Source organism: Arachis ipaensis, chromosome B6, assembly GCF_059453495.1.
Source record: "Arachis ipaensis isolate K30076 ecotype BB chromosome B6, ASM5945349v1, whole genome shotgun sequence".
Lineage (NCBI taxonomy): Eukaryota > Viridiplantae > Streptophyta > Magnoliopsida > Fabales > Fabaceae > Arachis > Arachis ipaensis.
Window position 1 is genome coordinate 107,976,888 of NC_142441.1, and position 21,160 is coordinate 107,998,047.

Consider the following 21,160-nt stretch of genomic DNA (forward strand, 5'->3'; position numbering starts at 1 on the left):
GTGACGATGTAACAGTCTTATAAATATGTATGAATAATACGTCTCTTTTTTTGTAAAAGTATTTTGATGGATGAATATAAAATATTTTGTCACTATTCTTATTATTAAAAATAAAATTTTGTTGTTTATAGCGTTAAAACGGACAATATCTATCGACTTAAGAATTAGTATAAAATCAAATGTCTAACTTTCTCATAAATTATTATTTGGATTTCTTTTTAATATCATTCCCTATAATCAATCACACTCCAAAATTTGCATCAGTACAGTTGGCAGAGGGTCATGTTTAAAAAAAAGTTTTCTTCATTATTTAGTCACTTAACATTTCTTTTTTCATAACTACCCTCTACATATATAAACAAAATTCTCCAACTGAAGGAAACAAAAGTACAGTTATCGTAGAAAAAAGTCAAAAACTAAGGAAACATCAATATGTGAAAATTAATACAATATATGGACTTCATAAAAATACCCTTTGACTCCAATATACCCACATCATTCTAATTCAAGGATATAAAGAAAATTTTGAAAAAGTTAGATATATGCACAAGTATATTTTGATTAGAGAAAATTACAATGAAAAGTCTAATTAAATCTTTATATTTAATTTTTTGTCACCAACCCTTTTTTTATTTAGATGAGAAACTTTTGAATGATGTATATATGCAATAATACAATATTGAGAATTGCAAGAGGAGCATTGTGAAAATTTGGTGTGTATACAAAACTCTGAAAATCGGATATGCAAGTAAAATTTTGACAACCTAAATCACAATGAAACTACGGAAACTCAAGAGTGTTAATAGAACTATTATAATAACTCAAAAAGATTGGCTTTTTTCATTACAAATTAAGTGTCAAAATCATGGCAAACTTAATAATAAAACAAGCAATGCGTCGTTAAAGTATTTTCGGATATCAATTATTGGAGTAGCATACAGAGGCACTTGAAGAGCCAAATATATAGAAGCGACAAAAACGATTGAGAAGGTGACGATACGAATAATGAGAAAGTAAGGAGAAAAAAAAAAAGAAAAATTCTTTAAAGTAGATATAAGATTCTGATTTCATATTAGAATTCATAATTAACTATATATATTATATTCAGATCTTTGTTTAATGTACAACGTAGGGTGCAAATTTCTATAAAACAAAATAATCTAATCATAATACACTATTATAATAGAAAAAAATTTGAAAACCAAAATAATTCGGCTATAATTAATTAAAAATTTTTAATTTAATTTTATTTATATAATTTTTTTTAAATTTTGATTCTTTATATTTCACTTTCTTATCACCCAACTTATCACATTATATTTCTAACTATTAGAATGTAATATATTATATATTAATGAGACCTTTTATAATTTAATTTTTATATATACTATTTACATTAAAGACTAATCATAATAATATACTTTAAATGTCATTAATGTTAATTAATTTTTCTTTGTAATTATTAATTTATTTATCTTTTATTGGTTTACTTTTATTGCAGCAACGTAATATTGTAGAGGTTGGAGTAATCTAAATTTTAATTGTCATTAATTTTAATTAATTTTTTTATAATTACTAATTTATTATCTCACTTATGTAATCATAATTCATTCAAAGTTATGATGGATATTGCATTCTCTCTCAATGAGCTCTGACTCTCTCCCCTCTAACCTCGATAAACATTCGCTGGAAGAGGAATATTTGGTCTCAAGGAATAAAAAAAAAAGTAAAGATGAATGAAAGTAACATAAAAGAACAGGTAATAGATGATATGGAAAAAAGCGGAAGCGCCTCAGAACAAAAAAAGGAAATTGAAGGTAAAAATCAAACCGAAAACAAAGGTGATTCAAAAAAATTCATGAAGCCCAAGATATCCTACCGTGACATGGTAGTGGAGAATGGCTTCAGAAAACTGAATCCACAAGAGATTGTAGAAATGGTTTTAGAAGATTATAATTCAGAAGATTTAGTCAAGGACTCTTCTATAGACGATGAAGCTCCCTTCGATCCTAAACCCAACATTAATGTCTCTCTGAAAAAGTATGATGAGTGGTGTAGACCTTGGAAACTATTGCTGATTGTTAACCCGCTTGGAAAAACCTTTAACTTTCAAGCTTTTGATAGATGGGGTACATAGGAGATGGATGAAAAAAGGAGTGATACTAATCATGGATCTAGCTGGTAACTTTTTCTTGGGCAGGTTCACGGATTAAGATGACTATGCACATGCACTCTTTGAAAGTCCTTGGATGATAGCTGATCATTATCTCTTGCTGCAAAGGTGGAAATAACTCTTCTTGCTACAGGAGACAGATATTTAGAAAGTAGTAGTATGGGTTAGGATCCCCAACCTACCTGCAAAATTATACAATAAATTCTTTCTCTGGAAAGTTGGAAAAGCTCTTGGAACAATGCTCAAAGTGGATGAACTCACCTCCATACACTCTCAAGAAAAAATTCGCAAGGATATGCGTGAAAATTGATCTGCGAAAGAACATGGTTCTGACCATCACAGTCCTTGGCAAAGAGTTCAACATTGTCTATGAAGGATTACACCAAATCTGTTTCAACTGCGATAAGTATGGACACAGAATGCTGTATTGTAATGAGAGGATGATCGAAACAGCCACTGAAACTGCTGCCAGGATGACGGAGGCACCCGGTCTGGCCATCGGGAATCTCCTAACAGTCAAAATACAAATCAGGATACGCAGAATCAACAATCGAATCTAGAAAAGAAAGAAAATCTCGCAGCAATTATTACGAATGACCCACCAATCACACCTGAGGCTAGGCACCAAAACAAGCAAGTTTCCCAAAATATGGCCACCAATCAGGAAAGCATTAATGAAGAGCAAAATGGTAACTCCTTTCGGCCATGGATGATTGTGAAGAGATATCAAAGAAGGAATAAAACCAAAGCTGATTCTTCAGAGAAGGAAAGAAAGGAAGGTTTCCAAAATTCAAGGTTTCACATCCTTGCAGAGGCAAATCAAGAAGATAATCATTCCAATGAAGAGCTATCCTCAAATGGGACCCAAGCTATTAATTCAGGAGATAACAAGGACGCATGTCCAGCAGAACCTAGCAAAAAAACAACAATAAATCAAAATCTCAGAAACAGAAATACTCACCATATACAAAAAAAATCAACAGAGACAAAAAAGCTCCATTCCTATCATTAAAGAAAAGTATATAGCAATAAGTAAGAAAATAACACCTGCTGCTAAGCAAGTTAAGCAGTTCATTCAAAAGACCAATATCATCCAAAACATCCCCAAAAATTAGGATAAAGATAAAATTATAGAAGCACACCAAAGCAACCATGAAGCTTCCCAAAAGAATAAAAAAGGCAAGAAAAAAATTCATGATGAATATTGGAGGCAATTTTCTTACCTAAACAAGGAGATTACTAAAGTTGAGTATGTGCAACCAACTCTCTTAGGGGGTTCTTTAGATCATATATACAACTAAAGCGCTCATCACTAGTATCATAGGAGGTGGGTATAATAATGAGGTTGGTAAGGAAGAAGGGAATAAACCTCCAGAGCCAAGCGAGTCCAGCTCCAAAAGGGAGGACAAAAACATGAAAGAACTTTATCTCCAAAAGGGAGAAGTCATTTACCAGAATGTAGAGATGGACGTTCAAGCCGTCAACAGCAAGCCAAATGAGGTTCAGTGAATCCTTTTCTTTAACGGAGTTTTTTTGAAATTGTTTCCATCATAGTTTTTCTCATGAATATTTTAATTTGGAATCGTAGAGGGGTGTCTGCTAAAGGATTCCCCATTATTATTAAAGATTTAACCTATCGGTATAATCTGAATTTGTGTGTCCTCCTTAAAACTCATGTTTCAGGATCTAAAGATGAGGTGATTATCCACAAGCTAGGTTTTGAATCTTGGTGTAGAAGCGAAGCTAAAGGTTTTGCAGGAGGCATTTGGTGCCTTTGGAACAAGAAAGAGTGGAATATCGAACTTCTAGAAGTCCATAAGCAATTTATCCATCTGAATATCAAAGACAACAAAAATCGAAACTGGTACTACACTTGTGTCTACGACAGCCCACAACCTGGGACCCGGAGTAGCCTCTGGGAGGAGTTAGAAAATTTCGCAACGACTATCCAAGAACCTTGGTGCATTGGCGGGAATTTTAATTCTACCATTTTCCTTGAAGAAACAGGGGGCAGTTTCAATCTTTCTCAAGACTCAAGAAGATTCCAAGAGTATATTCAGAATTGTGGCCTAAAGGACCTAGGTTTTTCAGGGCTCCCTTTCACCTGGCAGAAGAATAGAGTCAAACGAAGACTGGACCAGCTTCTTTCCAACTTGGATTTCAATGATCTCTTCCCATAAGCCGGTGTTAAACATCTCCCTAAGTTAAAATCTGACCATATTCCCATCATTTTGAACTTCAATAACTTAGAGACGAGAAGAAGAGATAAACCTTTCAGGCTCCTTGCACCTTAGCTCCTTCATGAAGGCTACCAAAGATTAGTAAAAAATAGTTGGATCAAGCAGGGATGTCTTGTCTCTAATATAAATAATTTTACGGATAAAGCTAAGATTTGGAATAAAGAGGTTTTCGGTCACATCTTTAGAAAGAAGCAAAGAATCCTCCTTAGATTTGATGGAATGAACCAAAGTTTCTCTTTTAACAATAACCCATTTCTAGAGAAACTCCATAACGACCTTTGGAGGGAATACGAAAGGATTGTTATTCAAGAAGAGAGCTATTGGATGCAGATGTCTAGGTGTAATATCATCAATTTTGAGGACAAGAACTCTAAATACTTTTATCAAAAAGCAAATGGGAGAAGAAGAAGGAACTATGTCATTCACTCAAGAACAATGAAGGAGAATAGATTGACGATGTGGAAGAACTCAAACACTTGGTGTATCCTTTTTTAAATCTTTATATGCTCCTGATAATTACTCTTTTGTGTTTCCTAACTTTTCTATTGCAGGTAAATTTCCTAGAGTGGCAAAAGATGACCTTGTCCACTGGTGCACGAAATTATGATCATCAACAATGGCGCCAAAGACTTGGAGCTCTCAAACATGAATCACACTTTATCACAATTCTGCACAACTAATCAGCAAGTGCACTGGGTCGTCCAAGTAATACCTTACGTGAGTAAGGGTCGATCCCACGGAGACTGTCGGCTTGAAGCAAGCTATGGTCATCTTGTAAATCTCAGTCAGGCGGATTCAAGTGGTTATGGAGAATTGATAATTAAAAGATAAACATAAAATAGAATAAAGATAGAGATACTTATGTAATTCATTGGTAGGAATTTCAGATAAGCGTATGAAGATGCTTTGTTCCTCCTAAACTTCTGCTTTCATATTGCCTTCATCCAATCATTCATACTCCCTTCCATGGCAAGCTTTATGTTGGGCATCACCGTTGTCAATGGCTACTTCCCGTCCTCTCAGTGAAAATGTTCCAAATGCGCTGTCACCGCACGGCTAATCATCTGTCGGTTCTCGATCATGTTGGAATAGGATCCATTGATCCTTTTGCGTCTGTCACACACCCAACAATCGCGAGTTTGAAGCTCGTCACAGTCATCCCTTCCCAGATCCTACTCGGAATACCACAGACAAGGTTTAGACTTTCCGGATCTCAAGAATGACCGCCAATAATTCTAGCCTATACCACGAAGGTTCCAATCTTAGATTAGAAACCCAAGAGATACGCATTCAAGCCATTGCTAGTAGAACAGAGGTGGTTGTCAGGCACATGTTCATAGGTGAGAATGATGATGAGTGTCATGGATCATCACATTCATCAAGTTGAAGAATGAATGAATATCTTAGAGAAGAAGCAGGCGTGAATTGAATAGAAGAACAATAGTAATTGTATTAATTCATGAAGAACAGTAGAGCTCCACACCTTAATCTATGGTGTGTAGAAACTCCACCGTTGAAAATACATAAGAACAAGGTTCAGGCATGGCCGTGAGGCCATCCTCCCAAAACGTGATCAAGAGATCAAAAGTATATACCTCTATATCTAAATACAATAGAAAAAGGTCCTATTTATAGAAAACTAGTAGCCTAGGGTTACAGAAATAAGTAATTAATGCAGAAATCTTCTTCCAGGCCTACTTGGTGTGTGTTTGGGCTGAGCATTGAAGCTTCCATGTGTAGAGACTTTTCTTGGAGTTAAACGCCAGCTTTTGTGCCAGTTTGGGCGTTTAACTCCAGCTTTTATGCCAGTTCTGGCGTTTTGATGCCAGAATTTCTATGTTGACTTTGAACGCCGGTTTGGGCCATCAAATCTTAGGCAAAGTATGGACTATTATATATTGTTGGAAAGCCCAGGATGTCTACTTTCCAACGCAATTAAGAGCGCTCCAAGTTGGCTTCTGTAGCTCCAGAAAATCCACTTCGAGTGCAGGGAGGTCAGAATCCAACAGCATCTGCAGTCCTTTTTCAGCCTCTGAATCAGATTTTTGCTCAGGTCCCTCAATTTCAGCCAGAAAATACCTGAAATCACAGAAAAACACACAAAATCATAGTAAAGTCCAGAAAAGTGAATTTTAAATAAAAACTAATAAAAATATAATAAAAACTGACTAAAATATACTAAAAACATACTAAAAATAATGCCAAAAAGCGTATAAATTATCCGCTCATCATCCACCTAAACAAGAACATCACTTTCGAGGAAGTCAAGCACACAGTTTTCAATATGGGTAGCTGGAAGGCTCCCGGAAGTGATGGACTCCCAGCAAAGTTCTTTCAACATTCCTGGGATACTGTGGCAGACTCCCTAGTAAGTTGGATTCAAATGATTTTTAGGAACCCAGAAAACATTGCTAGAGTGAACCAGACTCTTATCTCTATTATTCCTAAAGTTCCTTCCTCGGAGAACTTTGCCCAGTTCAGACCGATCAGCCTATGTAACGTTTGCTATAAGATCGTTACCAAGGTGATAGCTGAAAGGATTAAGCCGACCCTAGGGGCTATCGTGTATAATACTCAAGCAAGCTTCATCCCAGGAAGGGTTAGCGCAGACAATATCTTAGTCGTACAAGAGGTGATACATAAGATGAGGACCAGAAATGGAGGAAAAGGTCTTATGGCGATTGAGATAGACCTGAAAAAGGCGTATGATCGACTCAACTAGGGATTCGTCATTGACACTCTTCAAGACATTGGCATCCCGGATAATATTGTAAACATTATTTATCATTGCATTTCCTCTCCAACTATGAACTTGCTTTGGAATGGGTTTCATTCAGAAACTTTCATCCTGACTAGAGGCATAAGAAAAGGAGATCCCTTATCCGCCTACCTTTTTGTCTTGTGTATTGAAAGGCTTTCCCATTTAATTAACTCCTTGGTTGAAAAAAAATTCGAAACCTATCACTTTATCCAGAAATGGGCCTCAATTATCACATCTCTGTTTTGCAGAGGATCTCGTTTTCTTTGCTCAAGCAAATAAAGCTCAAGTCCAAATCATTAATAAGGCTTTGAGTATTTTCTGTGAAACTTTGATAAACCACTATTTTATGGTTTATTTTGTGCTCAATTGAGTGGATTTTATCAACTCTTTACCCACTTATTCATACTATTTGCATGGTTTTACATTTGCCTTCCTAATTATGTGCTTTGATTGAAAAAATGCTTCTTTGGCCTTAAGTTCCCTATGTTTAAATCCTCTCTTATTTCCATTAGATGCCTTGATATGTGTGTTAAGTAATTTCAGAGATTACAGGACAGGAATGGCTCAGAGGATGGAAAGGAAGCATGCAAAAGTGGAAGGAATACAAGAAGTTGGAGAAATTGCTAAGCTGTCCAGTCTGACCTCTTGACACTCAAATGGTTATAACTTTAGCTACAGAGGTCCAAATGATGCGATTCTAGTTGCGTTGGAAAGCTAACGTCTGGGGCTTCGATTTGATATATAATATGTCATAGTTGCCCTGACGCTAGGTTACGCGGTCGCATGATCCACGCGGACACATCGTAGTGACGAAAAACCAGCGTGGCAGATTTCGCAACCAGCGATTTCTGGGCTGTTTCTGACCCAGTTTTCGACCCAGAAAGCACAGATTAGAGGCTATAAAGTGGGGAAATGCATCCATTCATAAAGAAAAGCATTCGCATTCACAATTTTAGGAGTAGATGTAGTTTTTAGAGAGAGAGGTTCTCTCTTCTCTCTTAGGATTAGGATTTAGGATTTCTCTTAGTTTTAGGAGTGACTCTCAATCCCAGGTTCAATGTTCTTCTACTTTTATTTATTCTATTATTTTATTTTAGTTTTTTAATGTTGGTTTATGAACTCCATGTTAGAATTGATTTCTTTATTTAATATAATTTGAGGTATTTCAGACTTATGATTGCTCTCTTTAATTTATTAATGTTCTTTGTTTATCCAAATTATTTTTATTCAAGTAGAATTTTTTCCCTTTTGGCTTTGGTTGAGTCATTGGAGACACTTGAGTTATCAAACTCATTGTTGATTGAAAATTAGATTTCTTCATTTCATTAATTCAAGTTCCAATAACTCTAGCCTTTCCCAAGGAAAGACTAGGACCTGAGGAATTAAAATTAATTCATCCAATTAACTTACCTTCATAGTTAGAGGTTAACAAAGTGGGAGAAAAATCCAATTCTCATTACAATTGATAAGGATAACCAGGATAGGACTTCCAGTTTTCATACCTTGCCAAGAGTCTAATTTATAGTTATTTATTTATTTTATTCTTCTTATCATTCAACATACTGCTTTCTTACTTTCAAAATCCCCAATTTACAAAACTCATAACCAATAATAAGAACATACCTCCCTGCAATTCCTTGAGAAGACGACCCAAGGTTTAAATACTCGGTTATCAATTTTAAAGGGGTTTGTTACTTGTGACAACCAAAACTTTTGTAAGAAAGGTTGATTGCTTGATTTAGTAACTATACTTGCAATGAGAGTTTACTATAACCTCTAAACCATCAATCTTCAGTTCTTCAAAATGGCGCCGTTGCCGGGGAATTGCAAACGTGTGCCTTATTATTGGTTATTGTAAATATTTTCTTTTTACCTTTTTATTTGTTTTTGTTTTTATTTTTGCTTTTTTCATAAATTAAGAGGTTATTGGTTTTTATTTAGATTTTTTTCAAAAATTTTTTCAAAAATTTAGTTATCTTATCTTATTTCAAAAATCAAATTTCAAAATTCAAATTTAAAAATTTTCAAAATTCAATTTTAAATTTTTTTTTTCAAATTTCAAATCTCAAAATTCAAAATTCAAATTTCAAAAATTTAAAATTCAAATTTCAAAATTCAAATTTTAAAAATTTTCAAATTTCAAATTTCAAAATTTAATTTTCAAATTCAAAATTTAAATAACCTTTTAATTTAAATTTGTTTTTATTTTTATTTTTAATTTTTATTTGATACTATGAACTCTCACCCCTTTGGCTATGAGTCTGGTTACAATTATGTTGCAGGAAGAAGAATTACAATGAGAACATGCATCAAGGTTGGAACAATCAAAGATGGGAGGAGCCACAAGGATTTGATCAATCCTCATGGCAATAACCACCTCCAATGGACTATCAACAACCACCACCATATGCCTATGAACCCTTTCCTCAACATGACTTTGGACCACCATACTCACAAGCCTCTTTCCACCATTCACCTCCATATGATCCTAACCCACATCCACCATACCAACCACTTTATGAGCCAAATGAACCATACACAGAACCACCACCTTTCCAACACAACTACTCTCATGAACCACCACCTCAATATTCACCATCTCCATATCATTATCAAGATGAACCACATTCCTATTATGAACCCTCTCTCCCAACCAATGAATCCTCATATCCACCCCAACCTCCAATAGATGACAGATTTCGTGTTATTCTTCAAAGGCAAGAAAGGATGAATAAGAGTGTGCTAAATTTCACGGCCGCCTTAGGCGAGTTCGTAAATATAATAGCTTCTCAATATCTGAGCACTCAAAGAACTCCCATGGCTACATGTGGAGAATCAAAAGAAGAGCAAAGCATGAAGGAGACACTAGACACTTCGGTGGACAATGAGGAACATGGCTTTGTATTGGAACAAGTGGAGGAAGCCATAACAGTTACAGAGGAAGAAGTGGTTGAAGACTTAGGAGATGTTGAACCTCCATGGGAAAGTCAAGACATAGAACCTCCTTTCAAGACGGTTGTAATTGATGTTGAGGAGGGTGTACAACCTCCAAGGCATATCATGGCTAGAGACTTTGAAGAGGTTAACCAAGAGATGGAGATTCAAAAAGAAGAAGCACAACCTCCTATGCCTTTGGTAAGTAGTGCAAAAGAGATTGAATTGGAAGAAAGCTACTAAGAGGAAGAGGTTGATATTGAAGAAACTTGCAAAGAGGTGGAAGTTGTCAAAGGGCACAAGGGAGTAGAGCTTGAAATCACCTTGCCAAAGTTATTGGAGACCCCTCCCCCTAAGTTGCCATCATCCTTCACAACATTCAAGTGGGTAAAATTCATATCCCTTAGCTTTCTAATTCCACTTGAATATGGGCTACTGGAGACGGATGGTCAACTTAGAGCTTTTTGTGGCATTAAGAGTAAGAGGAAGTTGGTCAGTAAGAGTTGTCAAGCAAGGTTCAACATGGTTGTGTGCTCAAAGTTTAAAGGTTGGTGTAAAGCTCAACTGAATGGGTCTAGGAAGTTGTTTGGCCGCTTTAGTGAGAATTCAGATTGCTTGCTACCCGGATGGAATCATAATGATCAATACAAAGACGGGTGTAAAAGCAAAGTTTGGGATCCTGGAGTCTGTTCTGACATTCGGAACACTGGAAGCCTGAGAACCTGTTTAAAACTGCTCAAGGGCTTTACGTGCCTTGTTTGGGATCCTGGAGGCTACTGAAATTACAAACATTGGTGGAGATTCCTGGATGAGTTCAAGCATAAGCCACCATAACAGGGAGCTCACCAAATGTCCAACTTAAGGACTTTAACTAAAAGTGCTAGGTGGGAGACAACCCACCATGGTATGATCGTTTCTTTTTCAATTTTATTTCATGCTGTTTGTTTTTATTTTATTTTAATTTCATTTAACCTAGAATTATTCATAGCATCTACATTAGCATTGCATACTGCATAATTGCATAATTGCATATATATATATATAAAGCACGCACGCGATGCGGCAGCGTCGCTGACGCGTCTACGTCACTAGTGCGTCGGGAAGAAAAGAATTGAACAGAGAGTCATGCGAGAGCGTGGCTGGAGGCGCGCCTTTAGCATAATTTGACCCCACGCGACCGCGTCATGTGGCAAAAGAGCCTCCCACGCGTCCGCGTCACCCACGCGACCGCGTGGCCCTATAAATCGACGTAAAAAGATGTATGGCCGAAAGTTGAGTTGGAATTGGGCTGGACTCATGCTAGAAGCACAAGCCCGACCACGCGAACGCGTGCCCCACGCGTCCGCGTCATTTTTAAAAATGGCCATCCACGCGATCGCGTCAATCACGCGATCGCGTCACCCTAGATTTTGGCAATACTAAGTTTCAAACAAAGAGTTGTGCGAGTGCGAGGCTGCCCTCGCGCCAGTAGCATAAACGTGTCACGCGACCGCGTGACCGACGCGACCGCGTCAATCAGTATAAGTGCAAGTCGCGCGACCGCGTGCCCCACGCGACCGCGTTGATTGCGCCGCACAGCTTTCCTGATTTGCCACTTATCTTATCTTTTCTTCCCCAATCCTAATTTCTCCTCCCTCCTTTCTTACTTACTTCTTCTTTCTTTCTTTCCCTTCTCATTCTTCTTATCTTTCATTTTATTTTATTTTCTTTAATTTATTTGCATACTTTCATTCATTGCATATTTTTATTTTTCTTTTCTAAATTTATTATTTTACCATTGGTGTTCAAATGTTCTTATTCAACTGTTATATCTTTTCTGGTATTATTTTGGTGCTTCATGACTTGTTTTATTCTGATTGGGTAATATTATTTAAATCAATGCTAATTTTTATATTACTGATATTCTTTTTGCATTGACATGAACTTACATTGTCTTTCATTACCCACTCTCTTCCCCATTGTTGCAAATTTTGCACCACTGGTATGCCATGGCTTCTATTGTTTTCTCACGTACATGTTGAAGCTTCCATGTAAATGAGACCCTTATCATTTGGCATTAACACCCATATTTTATTTATTTTCTATCTTTTGGGTTACATTTCTTCTTTTTCTCTTCTTTCAGGATGGCCACCAAAGACGAAAAAAGGGAGAAAATTCTAAAAGGGGAGACAAACAAGTCCATCTGCACAATCCTTGAAGAAAAGCATCAGTTGGAACAACCCGTCCACCTGCACATCTCAGCATGCACCGAGGACGGTGCAATCTTTAAGTGTGGGGAGGTCGATACCGATCTCCATGGGTTAGCTATTTTCTTCTTTTCAACACCATTATTTTATTTTCTTTGTTTGTTCATTGTTGCATTTGCATGGTTAATTGCATGTTTATTTGATTTTGTGCTTTTAGTTACTACTTGGATGAAATAATATTTTTTTTTCAATAAATTTTTATAGTATTTCACTAATTTAAATCAAAACTTGTGTTAAATTTGTTTGAAGTTGTAATTGGAACATGGTTTTTGAGCTAAAGAACACACAACCTGTGAGATTTTGAGCTTATTTACATGGTTACATAATTTAACTATAAATTTTTATTCTTGTGTGTTTTCTTCTCTATAATTGCAATCTTTGCTTTGTTCCAATCTATATGTCTATTATTTAATGTATTTACATACTTGCATATGATTGAGGCCATTCTTTGATTTTAGCTCACTTATCCCAAATAAGCCTACCCTTTAAATTACCTTTGTTAGCCACTTTGAGCCTTTTTAATCCCCGTTTGTTCTATATTTTATCACATCACTAGCCTTAAGCGGAAAAAAACAAATTAAAATTCCAATTGAATCTTTGGTTAAGCTTAAGATAGAGATTGTGCATCAACTAAGTGTGGGAAAATTGTGGGAACATGGGTTAATAAGGGAATGTATCATGTCTCTAATTTATTTGAATATTGGGAATTTGGGAACCTACTCATGAAAAACCAAAATAGAAAAATAATGGAGAATCCATGTGCATTGATAATTTATGTTTGCTTTTATGATTAAAAAAAAAAATAAAAAAAAATAAAAAAAATAAAAAATAAAAAAAGAAAAAAAAGAGAAAAGGAGAATATATATATATATATATATATATATATATATATATATATATATATATATATATATATATATATATATATATATATATATATATATATAAATAAGGGGATAAAATTACCCCAATGCTAAGTTAATGAAAATATCAATGCACATGTGACAAAAGTAAAGAAATATAAAAAAATTTGGTACATGAGTATGGGAATCATACAAAAGTGGGAATTATGGGTAGTTAGGTATGATTTTAAAGTTTTATAGAGTGTATGTATGTTAGGTGAGAACTTAGGTTAGTCAAAGATTCAAATTATAGCTCACTTAGCCATATATATATCCTTACCTTTACCTTAGCCCCATTACAACCCTGAAAAGACCTCATGATGTTTGCATTAGTATGCTAAATATGTGTTGATTGGTTAGATGAAGAACAAAGTTTAGAAAGCATGATTAGAGAAGAGTAGAGTGAATTACCCTATACACTTGAGAGACTAGAGTGATATACACTACCAGTGAGGGTGCAATGCTTGATTCTATGTTCCCTGCTTTCATGAGCTATCTTCTTATAAGTTTACTTGTCTTTTATTGTATAATTTGAATTAGTAAAATCTGATTCATGTTTGTCTTGGAGAACTTATTTATTTTTAACCAAGTAGGTAGAATCATTTTGCATGTAGTTGCATTCATATAGATAGATTGCATTTCATACATTCTACTACTCCTCTTCACCTTTATAGCTTCTCTTGAGCTTAGCATGAGGACATGCTAATGTTTAAGTGTGGGGAGGTTGATAAACCACTATTTTATGGTTTATCTTGTACTCAATTGAGTGGATTTTATCAACTCTTTACCCACTTATTCATACTATTTGCATGGTTTTACATTTGCCTTCCTAAGTATGTGCTTTGATTGAAAAAATGCTTCTTTGGCCTTAAGTTCCCTATGTTTAAATCCCCTCTTATTTCCATTAGATGCCTTGATATGTGTGTGATGAGCGGATAATTTATACGCTTTTTGGCATTATTTTTAGTATGTTTTTAGTAGAATCTGGCTACTTCTAGGGATGTTTTCATTAGTTTTTATGTTAAATTCACATTTCTGGACTTTACTATGAGTTTGTGTGTTTTTCTGTGATTTCAGGTATTTTCTGGCTGAAATTGAGGGACTTGAGCAAAAATTAGATTCAGAGGTTGAAGAGGGACTGCTGATGCTGTTGGATTCTGACCTCTCTGCACTCAAAATGGATTTGCTGGAGCTACAGAACTCAAAATGGCGCGCTTCCAATTGTGTTGGAAAGTAGACATCCAGGGCTTTCCATCAATATATAATAGTTTATACTTTGCCCAAGTTTAGACGACCAAACTGGCATTCAACGCCAGCTCTCTGCCCAATTCTGGCGTCCAGCGCCAGAAACAAGTTACAAAGTGGAGTTCAACGCCCAAACTGGCACAAAAGCTGGCGTTCAACTCCAAGAACAAGAATGACCTCTCCACGTGTAGACTTCAAGCTCAGCCCAAGCACACACCAAGTGGGCCCCGGAAGTGGATTTATGCATCAATTACTTACTTCTGTAAACCCTAGTAGCTAGTTTATTATAAATAGGACCTTTTACTATTGTATTAGATATCTTTGAACATCTTTTGATCATTTTTAGATCTCTAGACCTCCATGGGAGGCTGGCCACTCGGCCATGCTTACCCTCTATTCAATTATGTATTTTTCAACGGTAGAGTTTCTACACTCCATAGATTAAGGTGTGGAGCTCTGCTGTCCCTCAAAGATTAATGCAAATTACTACTGTTTTCTATTCAATTCAACTTATTCTGCTTCTAAGATATTCATTCGCACTTCAACCTGAATGTGATGAACGTGACAATCATCATCATTCCCCATGAACGCGTGCCTGACAACCACTTCCGTTCTACCTTCGATTGAATGATTATCTCTTAGATCTCTTAATCAGAATCTTCGTGGTGTAAGCTAGATTGATGGCGGCATTCATGAGAATCCAGAAAGTCTAAACCTTGTCTGTGGTATTCCGAGTAGGATTATGGGATTGAATGACTGTGACGAGCTTCAAACTCGCGAGTGCTGGGCGTAGTGACAGACGCAAAAGGAGGGTGAATCCTATTCCAGCATGATCGGGAACCTCAGATGATTAGCCGTGCTGTGACAGAGCATTTGGACCATTTTCACAAGAGGAGGGGATGTAACCATTGACAACGGTGATGCCCTTGCATAAAGCCAGCCATGGAAAGGAGTAAGATTGATTGGATGAAGACAGCAGGAAAGCAGAGGTTCAGAGGAACGAATGCATCTCTATACGCTTATCTGAAATTCTAACCAATGAATTACATAAGTATTTCTATCCCTATTTTATGTTTACTTCTTATTTAAGTTCGAAAACTCCATAACCTTTTATATCCTCCTGACTGAGATTTACAAGGTGACCATAGCTTGCTTCATACCAACAATCTCCGTGGGATCGACCCTTACTCACGTAAGGTTTATTACTTGGACGACCCAGTGCACTTGCTGGTTAGTTGTATCGAAGTTGTGACAAATTATGAATTGAGATTAGAGCACCAAGTTTTTGGAGCCATTACCAGAGATCACAATTTCGTGCACCAAGTTTTTGGCGCCATTGCCGAGGATTGTTCGAGTTTGGACAACTGACGGTTCATCTTGTTGTTCAGATTAGGTAATTTTCTTTTTGTTTTCTTTTCAAAAATTTTTCAAAAATCTTTCAAAAATTTCTCCTTTGTTTTCGAAAAAAAAATATTTTAAAATAAAAATGTTTTCAAAAATATATTTTTCTTCATAATTTTTAAGAATGAATTCTAGTGTTTCATGAAACATGTTGAATCCTATCTGGCTGTAAAGCCATACACAAACTGCTTTGGGATTGGTCTTCAACTAATCACCTCAATGGATGTAATTTACATACTAAAGCTTGCTGGCTATTAAGCCATGCCTGACCCTTTGATTGGAGCTTTAGACTAAAGAGCATAAGATTCCTGGAATTCATATTAAAAATTTTGGAATCCTTATTTTTCTTTTTCAAAATGATTTTCGAAAAAAATTAAAAGAAAATACAAAAAAATTCATAAAATCATAAAAATCAAAAATATTTTTGTGTTTCTTGTTTGAGTCATGTGTCATGTTATAAGTTTGGTGTCAATTGCATATTCATCTTGCATTTTTCGAAAATTCATGCATTCATAGTGTTCTTCATGATCTTCAAGTTGTTCTTGGTAAGTCTTCTTGTTTGATCTTGATGTTTTCTTGTTTTGCATCTTTTCTTGTTTTTCATGTGCATTTTTGCATTCATAGAGTCTATACATGAAAAATTTTTAAGTTTGGTGTCTTGCATGTTTTCTTTGCATAAAAAAATTTTTTCAAAAATAAGTCTTGATGTTCATCATGACATTCAAAGTGTTCTTGGTGTTCATCTTGACATTCATAGCATTCTTGCATGCATTCATTGTTTTGATCCAAAATTTCCATACATTGAGCATTTTTAGTATTTTTCTCTCTCATCATAAAAATTTAAAAAATCAAAAAAATATCTTTTCCTTTTTCTCTCTCTAAAATTTCGAAAATTAGATTTTACTTTTTCAAAATTTTTTTAAAATCTAGTTGTTTCTTATGAGTCAAATCAAATTTTCAATTTAAAAATCTCATCTTTTTCAAAATCTTTTTTAAAAATCAAATCTTTTTCACTTTTCTTATTTATTTTCGAAATTTTTTTAAAAATATTTTTCAAAAATCTTTTTCTTAATTTTATCACATAATTTTCGAAAATAACATCATCAATTAATGTTTTGATTCAAAAATTTCAAGTTTGTTACTTACTTGTTAAGAAAGATTCAAACTTTGAGTTCTAGAATCATATCTTGTGATTTCTTGTGAATCAAGTCATTAATTGTGATTTTAAAAATCAAATCTTTTTCAAAACTAATTTCAATCATATCTTTTCAAAAATATCTTCTTATCTTATTTTTTTTAAAATTTGATTTTTAAAATATTTTTTCTAACTTCTCATCTTCTTATCTTTTCAAAATTAATTTTCAAATTTGTTTCAACTAACTAACTTTTAGTTTGTTTCTTATCTTTTTCAAAACTACCTAACTAACTCTCTCTCTCTAATTTTCGGAAATATCTTCCCTCTTTTTTCAAAATTTCTTTTTAATTAGACTAATTATTTTATTTTTTATTTGAATTTTTGAAAAATTACTAATTTTTTTTCAAAAAAACTATTTTCGAAAATCACTAACTCTTTTTCAAAAATTATTTTCGAAAATCCTCTCCCTCTCTCAACTTATTCTATTTATTTATTCATCTACTAACATCTCTTCCTCACATCACTCACCAAATTCGAACCCCCTCTTCTATCTGTGTTCGAATTTTTTCTTCTTCTCTTCTTCTACTAACAATAAGGAACCTCTTTACTGTGACATAGAGGATTCCTCTTCTTTCCTTTTTCCCTTCTCTTTCTTATGAGCAGGGACAAAGAAAAAGGCATTCTTGTTGAAGCTGATCCAGAACCTGAAAGGACTCTGAAGAGGAAACTAAGAGAAGCTAAATTACAACAATCCAGAGACAACCTTATTGAAAATTTCGAACAAGTAAAGGAGATGGCAGCCGAACCCAACAACAATAATGCAAGGAGAATGCTTGGTGACTTTACTGCACCTAATTCCAATTTACATGGAAGGAGCATCTCCATTCCTACCATTGGAGCAAACAACTTTGAGCTGAAACCTCAGCTAGTTTCTCTGATGCAGCAGAACTGCAAGTTCCATGGACTTCCATCTGAAGATCCTTTTCAGTTCTTAACTGAATTCTTGCAGATCTGTGATACTGTTAAGACTAATGGAGTAAATCCTGAAGTCTACAGGCTCATGCTTTTCCCTTTTGCTGTAAGAGACAGAGCTAGAGTGTGGTTGGACTCTCAACCCAAAGACAGCCTGAACTCTTGGGATAAGCTGGTCACGGCTTTCTTAGCCAAGTTCTTTCCTCCTCAAAAGCTGAGCAAGCTTAGAGCTGATGTTCAAACCTTCAGACAGAAAGAAGGTGAATCCCTCTATGAAGCTTGGGAAAGATACAAGCAGCTGACCAAAAAGTGTCCTTCTGACATGCTTTCAGAATGGACCATCCTGGATATATTCTAGGATGGTTTATCTGAGTTATCAAAGATGTCATTGGATACTTCTGCAGGTGGATCCATTCACCTAAAGAAAACGCATGCAGAAGCTCAAGAACTCATTGACATGGTTGTTAATAACCAGTTCATGTACACTTCTGAGAGGAATCCTGTGAGTAATGGGACGCCTATGAAGAAGGGAGTTCTTGAAATTGATACTCTGAATTCCATATTGGCTCAGAATAAAATATTGACCCAGCAAGTCAATATGATTTCTCAGAGTCTGAATGGAATGCAAGCTGCATCCAACAGTACTCAAGAGGCATCTTCTGAGGAAGAAGCTTATGATCTTGAGAACCCTGCAATAGCAGAGTTAAAATACCTGGGTGAACCATATGGAAACACTTACAATCCATCATGGAGAAATCACCCAAATCTCTCATGGAAGGATCAAAAGCCTCAACAAGGCTTTAATAGTGGTGGAAGAAACAGGTTTAGCAATAGCAAGCCTTTTCCATCATCCACTCAGCAACAGACAGAGAATTCTGAGCAGAATCCATCTAGCTTAGCAAATTTAGTCTCTGATCTATCTAAGGCCACTGTGAGTTTCATGAATGAAACAAGGTCTTCCATTAGAAATTTGGAAGCACAAGTGGGCCAGCAGAGTAAAAGGATCACTGAAATCCCTCCTAGTACTCTCCCAAGCAATACAGAAGAGAATCCAAAAGGAGAGTGCAAGGCCATTGAATTAATTACTATGGCCGAACCCACAAGAGAGGAGAAAGACGTGAATCCCAAGGAGGAAGACCTTCTGGGACGTCCAGTGATCAATAAGGAGCTTCCCTCTGAGGAACCTAAGGAATCTGAGACTCATCTAAAGACCATAGAGATTCCATTGAACCTTCTTATGCCATTCATGAGCTCTGATGAGTATTCCTCTTTTGAAGAGAATGAGGATGTTACTGAAGAGTAAGCTGCCAAGTTCCTTGGTGCAATCATGAAGCTAAATGCCAAATTATTTGGTATTGAAACTTGGGAAGATGAACCTCCCTTGTTCACCAATGAAATAAGTGATCTGGATCAACTGATATTGCCTCAGAAGAGACAGGATCCTGGAAAGTTCATAATACCTTGTACCATAGGCACCATGATCTTTAAGGCTCTGTGTGACCTTGGTTCAGGAATAAACCTCATGCCCCTCTCTGTAATAGAGAAACTGGGAATCTATGGGGTGCAAGCTGCTAAAATCTCATTAGAGATGGCAGACAATTCAAGAAAACAGGCTTATGGACAAGTAGAGGACGTGTTAGTAAAGGTTGAAGGCCTTTACATCCCTGCTGATTTCATAGTCCTAGATACTGGGAGGGATGAAGATGAATCCATCATCTTAGGAAGACCCTTCCTAGCCACAGCAAGAGCTGTGATTGATGTGGACAGAGGAGAATTGATCCTTCAATTAAATGAGGACAACCTTGTGTTTACAACTCAAGGATCTCTCTCTGCATCCATGGAGAGGAAGCATAAAGAGCTTCTCTCAAAATAGAGTCAACCAGAGCCCCCACAGTCAAACTCTAAGTCTGGTGTTGGGAGGCCACAACCAAACTCTAAGTTTGGTGTTGAACTCCCATATCCAAACTCTAAGTTTGGTGTTGGGGAGTCTCAACAATGCTCTGAACATCTGTGAGGCTCTATGAGAGCCCACTGTCAAGCTATTGACATTAAAGAAGCGCTTGTTGGGAGGCAACCCAATTTTTATCTATCTAATTATATTTTTCTTAGTTATATGTCTTTATAGGTTCATGATCATGTGGAGTCACAAAATAAATATAAAAATTGAAAACGGAATAAAAAACAGCAGAAGAAAAATCACACCCTGGAGGAAGCACCTGCCTGGCGTTCAACGCCAGAACAAAGCATGGTTCTGGCGCTGAACGCCCAAAAATGGGCAGTATCTGGGCGCTGAACGCCCAAAATGGGCAGCATCTGAGCGCTGAACGCCAGAATTGCACCCTGGAGAAGAGCTGGCGCTGAACGCCCAGAACAAGCATGGTTCTGGCATTCAACGCCAGAAATGGGCAACAAATGGGCGTTGAGCGCCCAGAGTTGTGTGCAAGGGCATTTTTTTACATGCCTAATTTGGTGCAAGGTTGTAAATCTTTGAACACCTCAGGATCTGTGGACCCCACAGGATCATCTCAAGATCTGTGGACCCCACAGGATCCCCACCTACCTCCACTCACTCTCTTCTCTCTTCTCAATCATCCTCTATTCCCAACACCCACTCTTCCCCATAAACCTACCCAATAAACTCCACCTACCTTCAAAATTCAAAATCAATTTCCCACCCAAACCCACCCATATGGCCGAACCTTAACCCCCCTCCCTTCCCTATATAAAGCCTTCCATTCTTCTTCATTTTCACACAACACAACCCTCTCTTTCCCTTCTTGGCCGAAACACACCTCCCCCCTCTTCTCCATATTTTCTTCTTCTTCTTCATCTAATTCTTTCTTCTCTTGCTTGAGGGTGAGCAACATTCTAAGTTTGGTGTGGTAAAAGCATAAGCTTTTTGTTTTTCCATTACCATTGATGGCACCCAAGACCAGAGAATCCTCTAGAAAAAGAAAAGGGAAGACAAAAGCTTCCACCTCCGAGTCATGGGAGATGGAAAGATTCATCTCCAAAGCTCATCAAGACCACTTCTATGATGTTGTGGCCAAGAAGAAGGTGATCCCCGAGGTCCCTTTCAAACTCAAAAGAAATGAGTATCCGGAGATCCGACATGAAATTCAAAGAAGAGGTTGGGAAGTTCTAACAAATC

The 21,160-nt window shown here is 36.3% G+C and overlaps 1 protein-coding gene and 1 non-coding gene across 2 annotated transcripts; one reads left to right on the top strand and one right to left on the bottom strand.

The window, feature by feature from the left end:
- The first annotated feature begins 3,586 nt into the window (after positions 1–3,586).
- Positions 3,587–4,353, top strand: LOC107647057 (uncharacterized). The gene is made up of 2 exons (XM_016351184.1): positions 3,587–3,678; positions 3,762–4,353. Exons 1-2 carry the CDS (start codon positions 3,587–3,589, stop codon positions 4,351–4,353), a joined length of 684 nt encoding a protein of 227 aa, XP_016206670.1.
- A 13,876-nt stretch (positions 4,354–18,229) lies between these two features.
- On the bottom strand, positions 18,230–18,337 carry LOC148562238 (small nucleolar RNA R71). Its single transcript, XR_015887624.1, has one exon. It is a non-coding gene; the product is annotated as a small nucleolar RNA R71 (small nucleolar RNA).
- Positions 18,338–21,160: the final 2,823 nt, after the last annotated feature.

Coding starts and splice junctions, on each gene's coding strand:
- LOC107647057 (XM_016351184.1), top strand. CDS start 3,587: ATGAAAGAACTTTATCTCCAAAAGGGAGAAGTCATTTACCAGAATGTA. Junction 3,679..3,761: donor AGCAAGCCAAATGAGGTTCA/GTGAATCCTTTT, acceptor TTGGAATCGTAG/AGGGGTGTCTGCTAAAGGAT.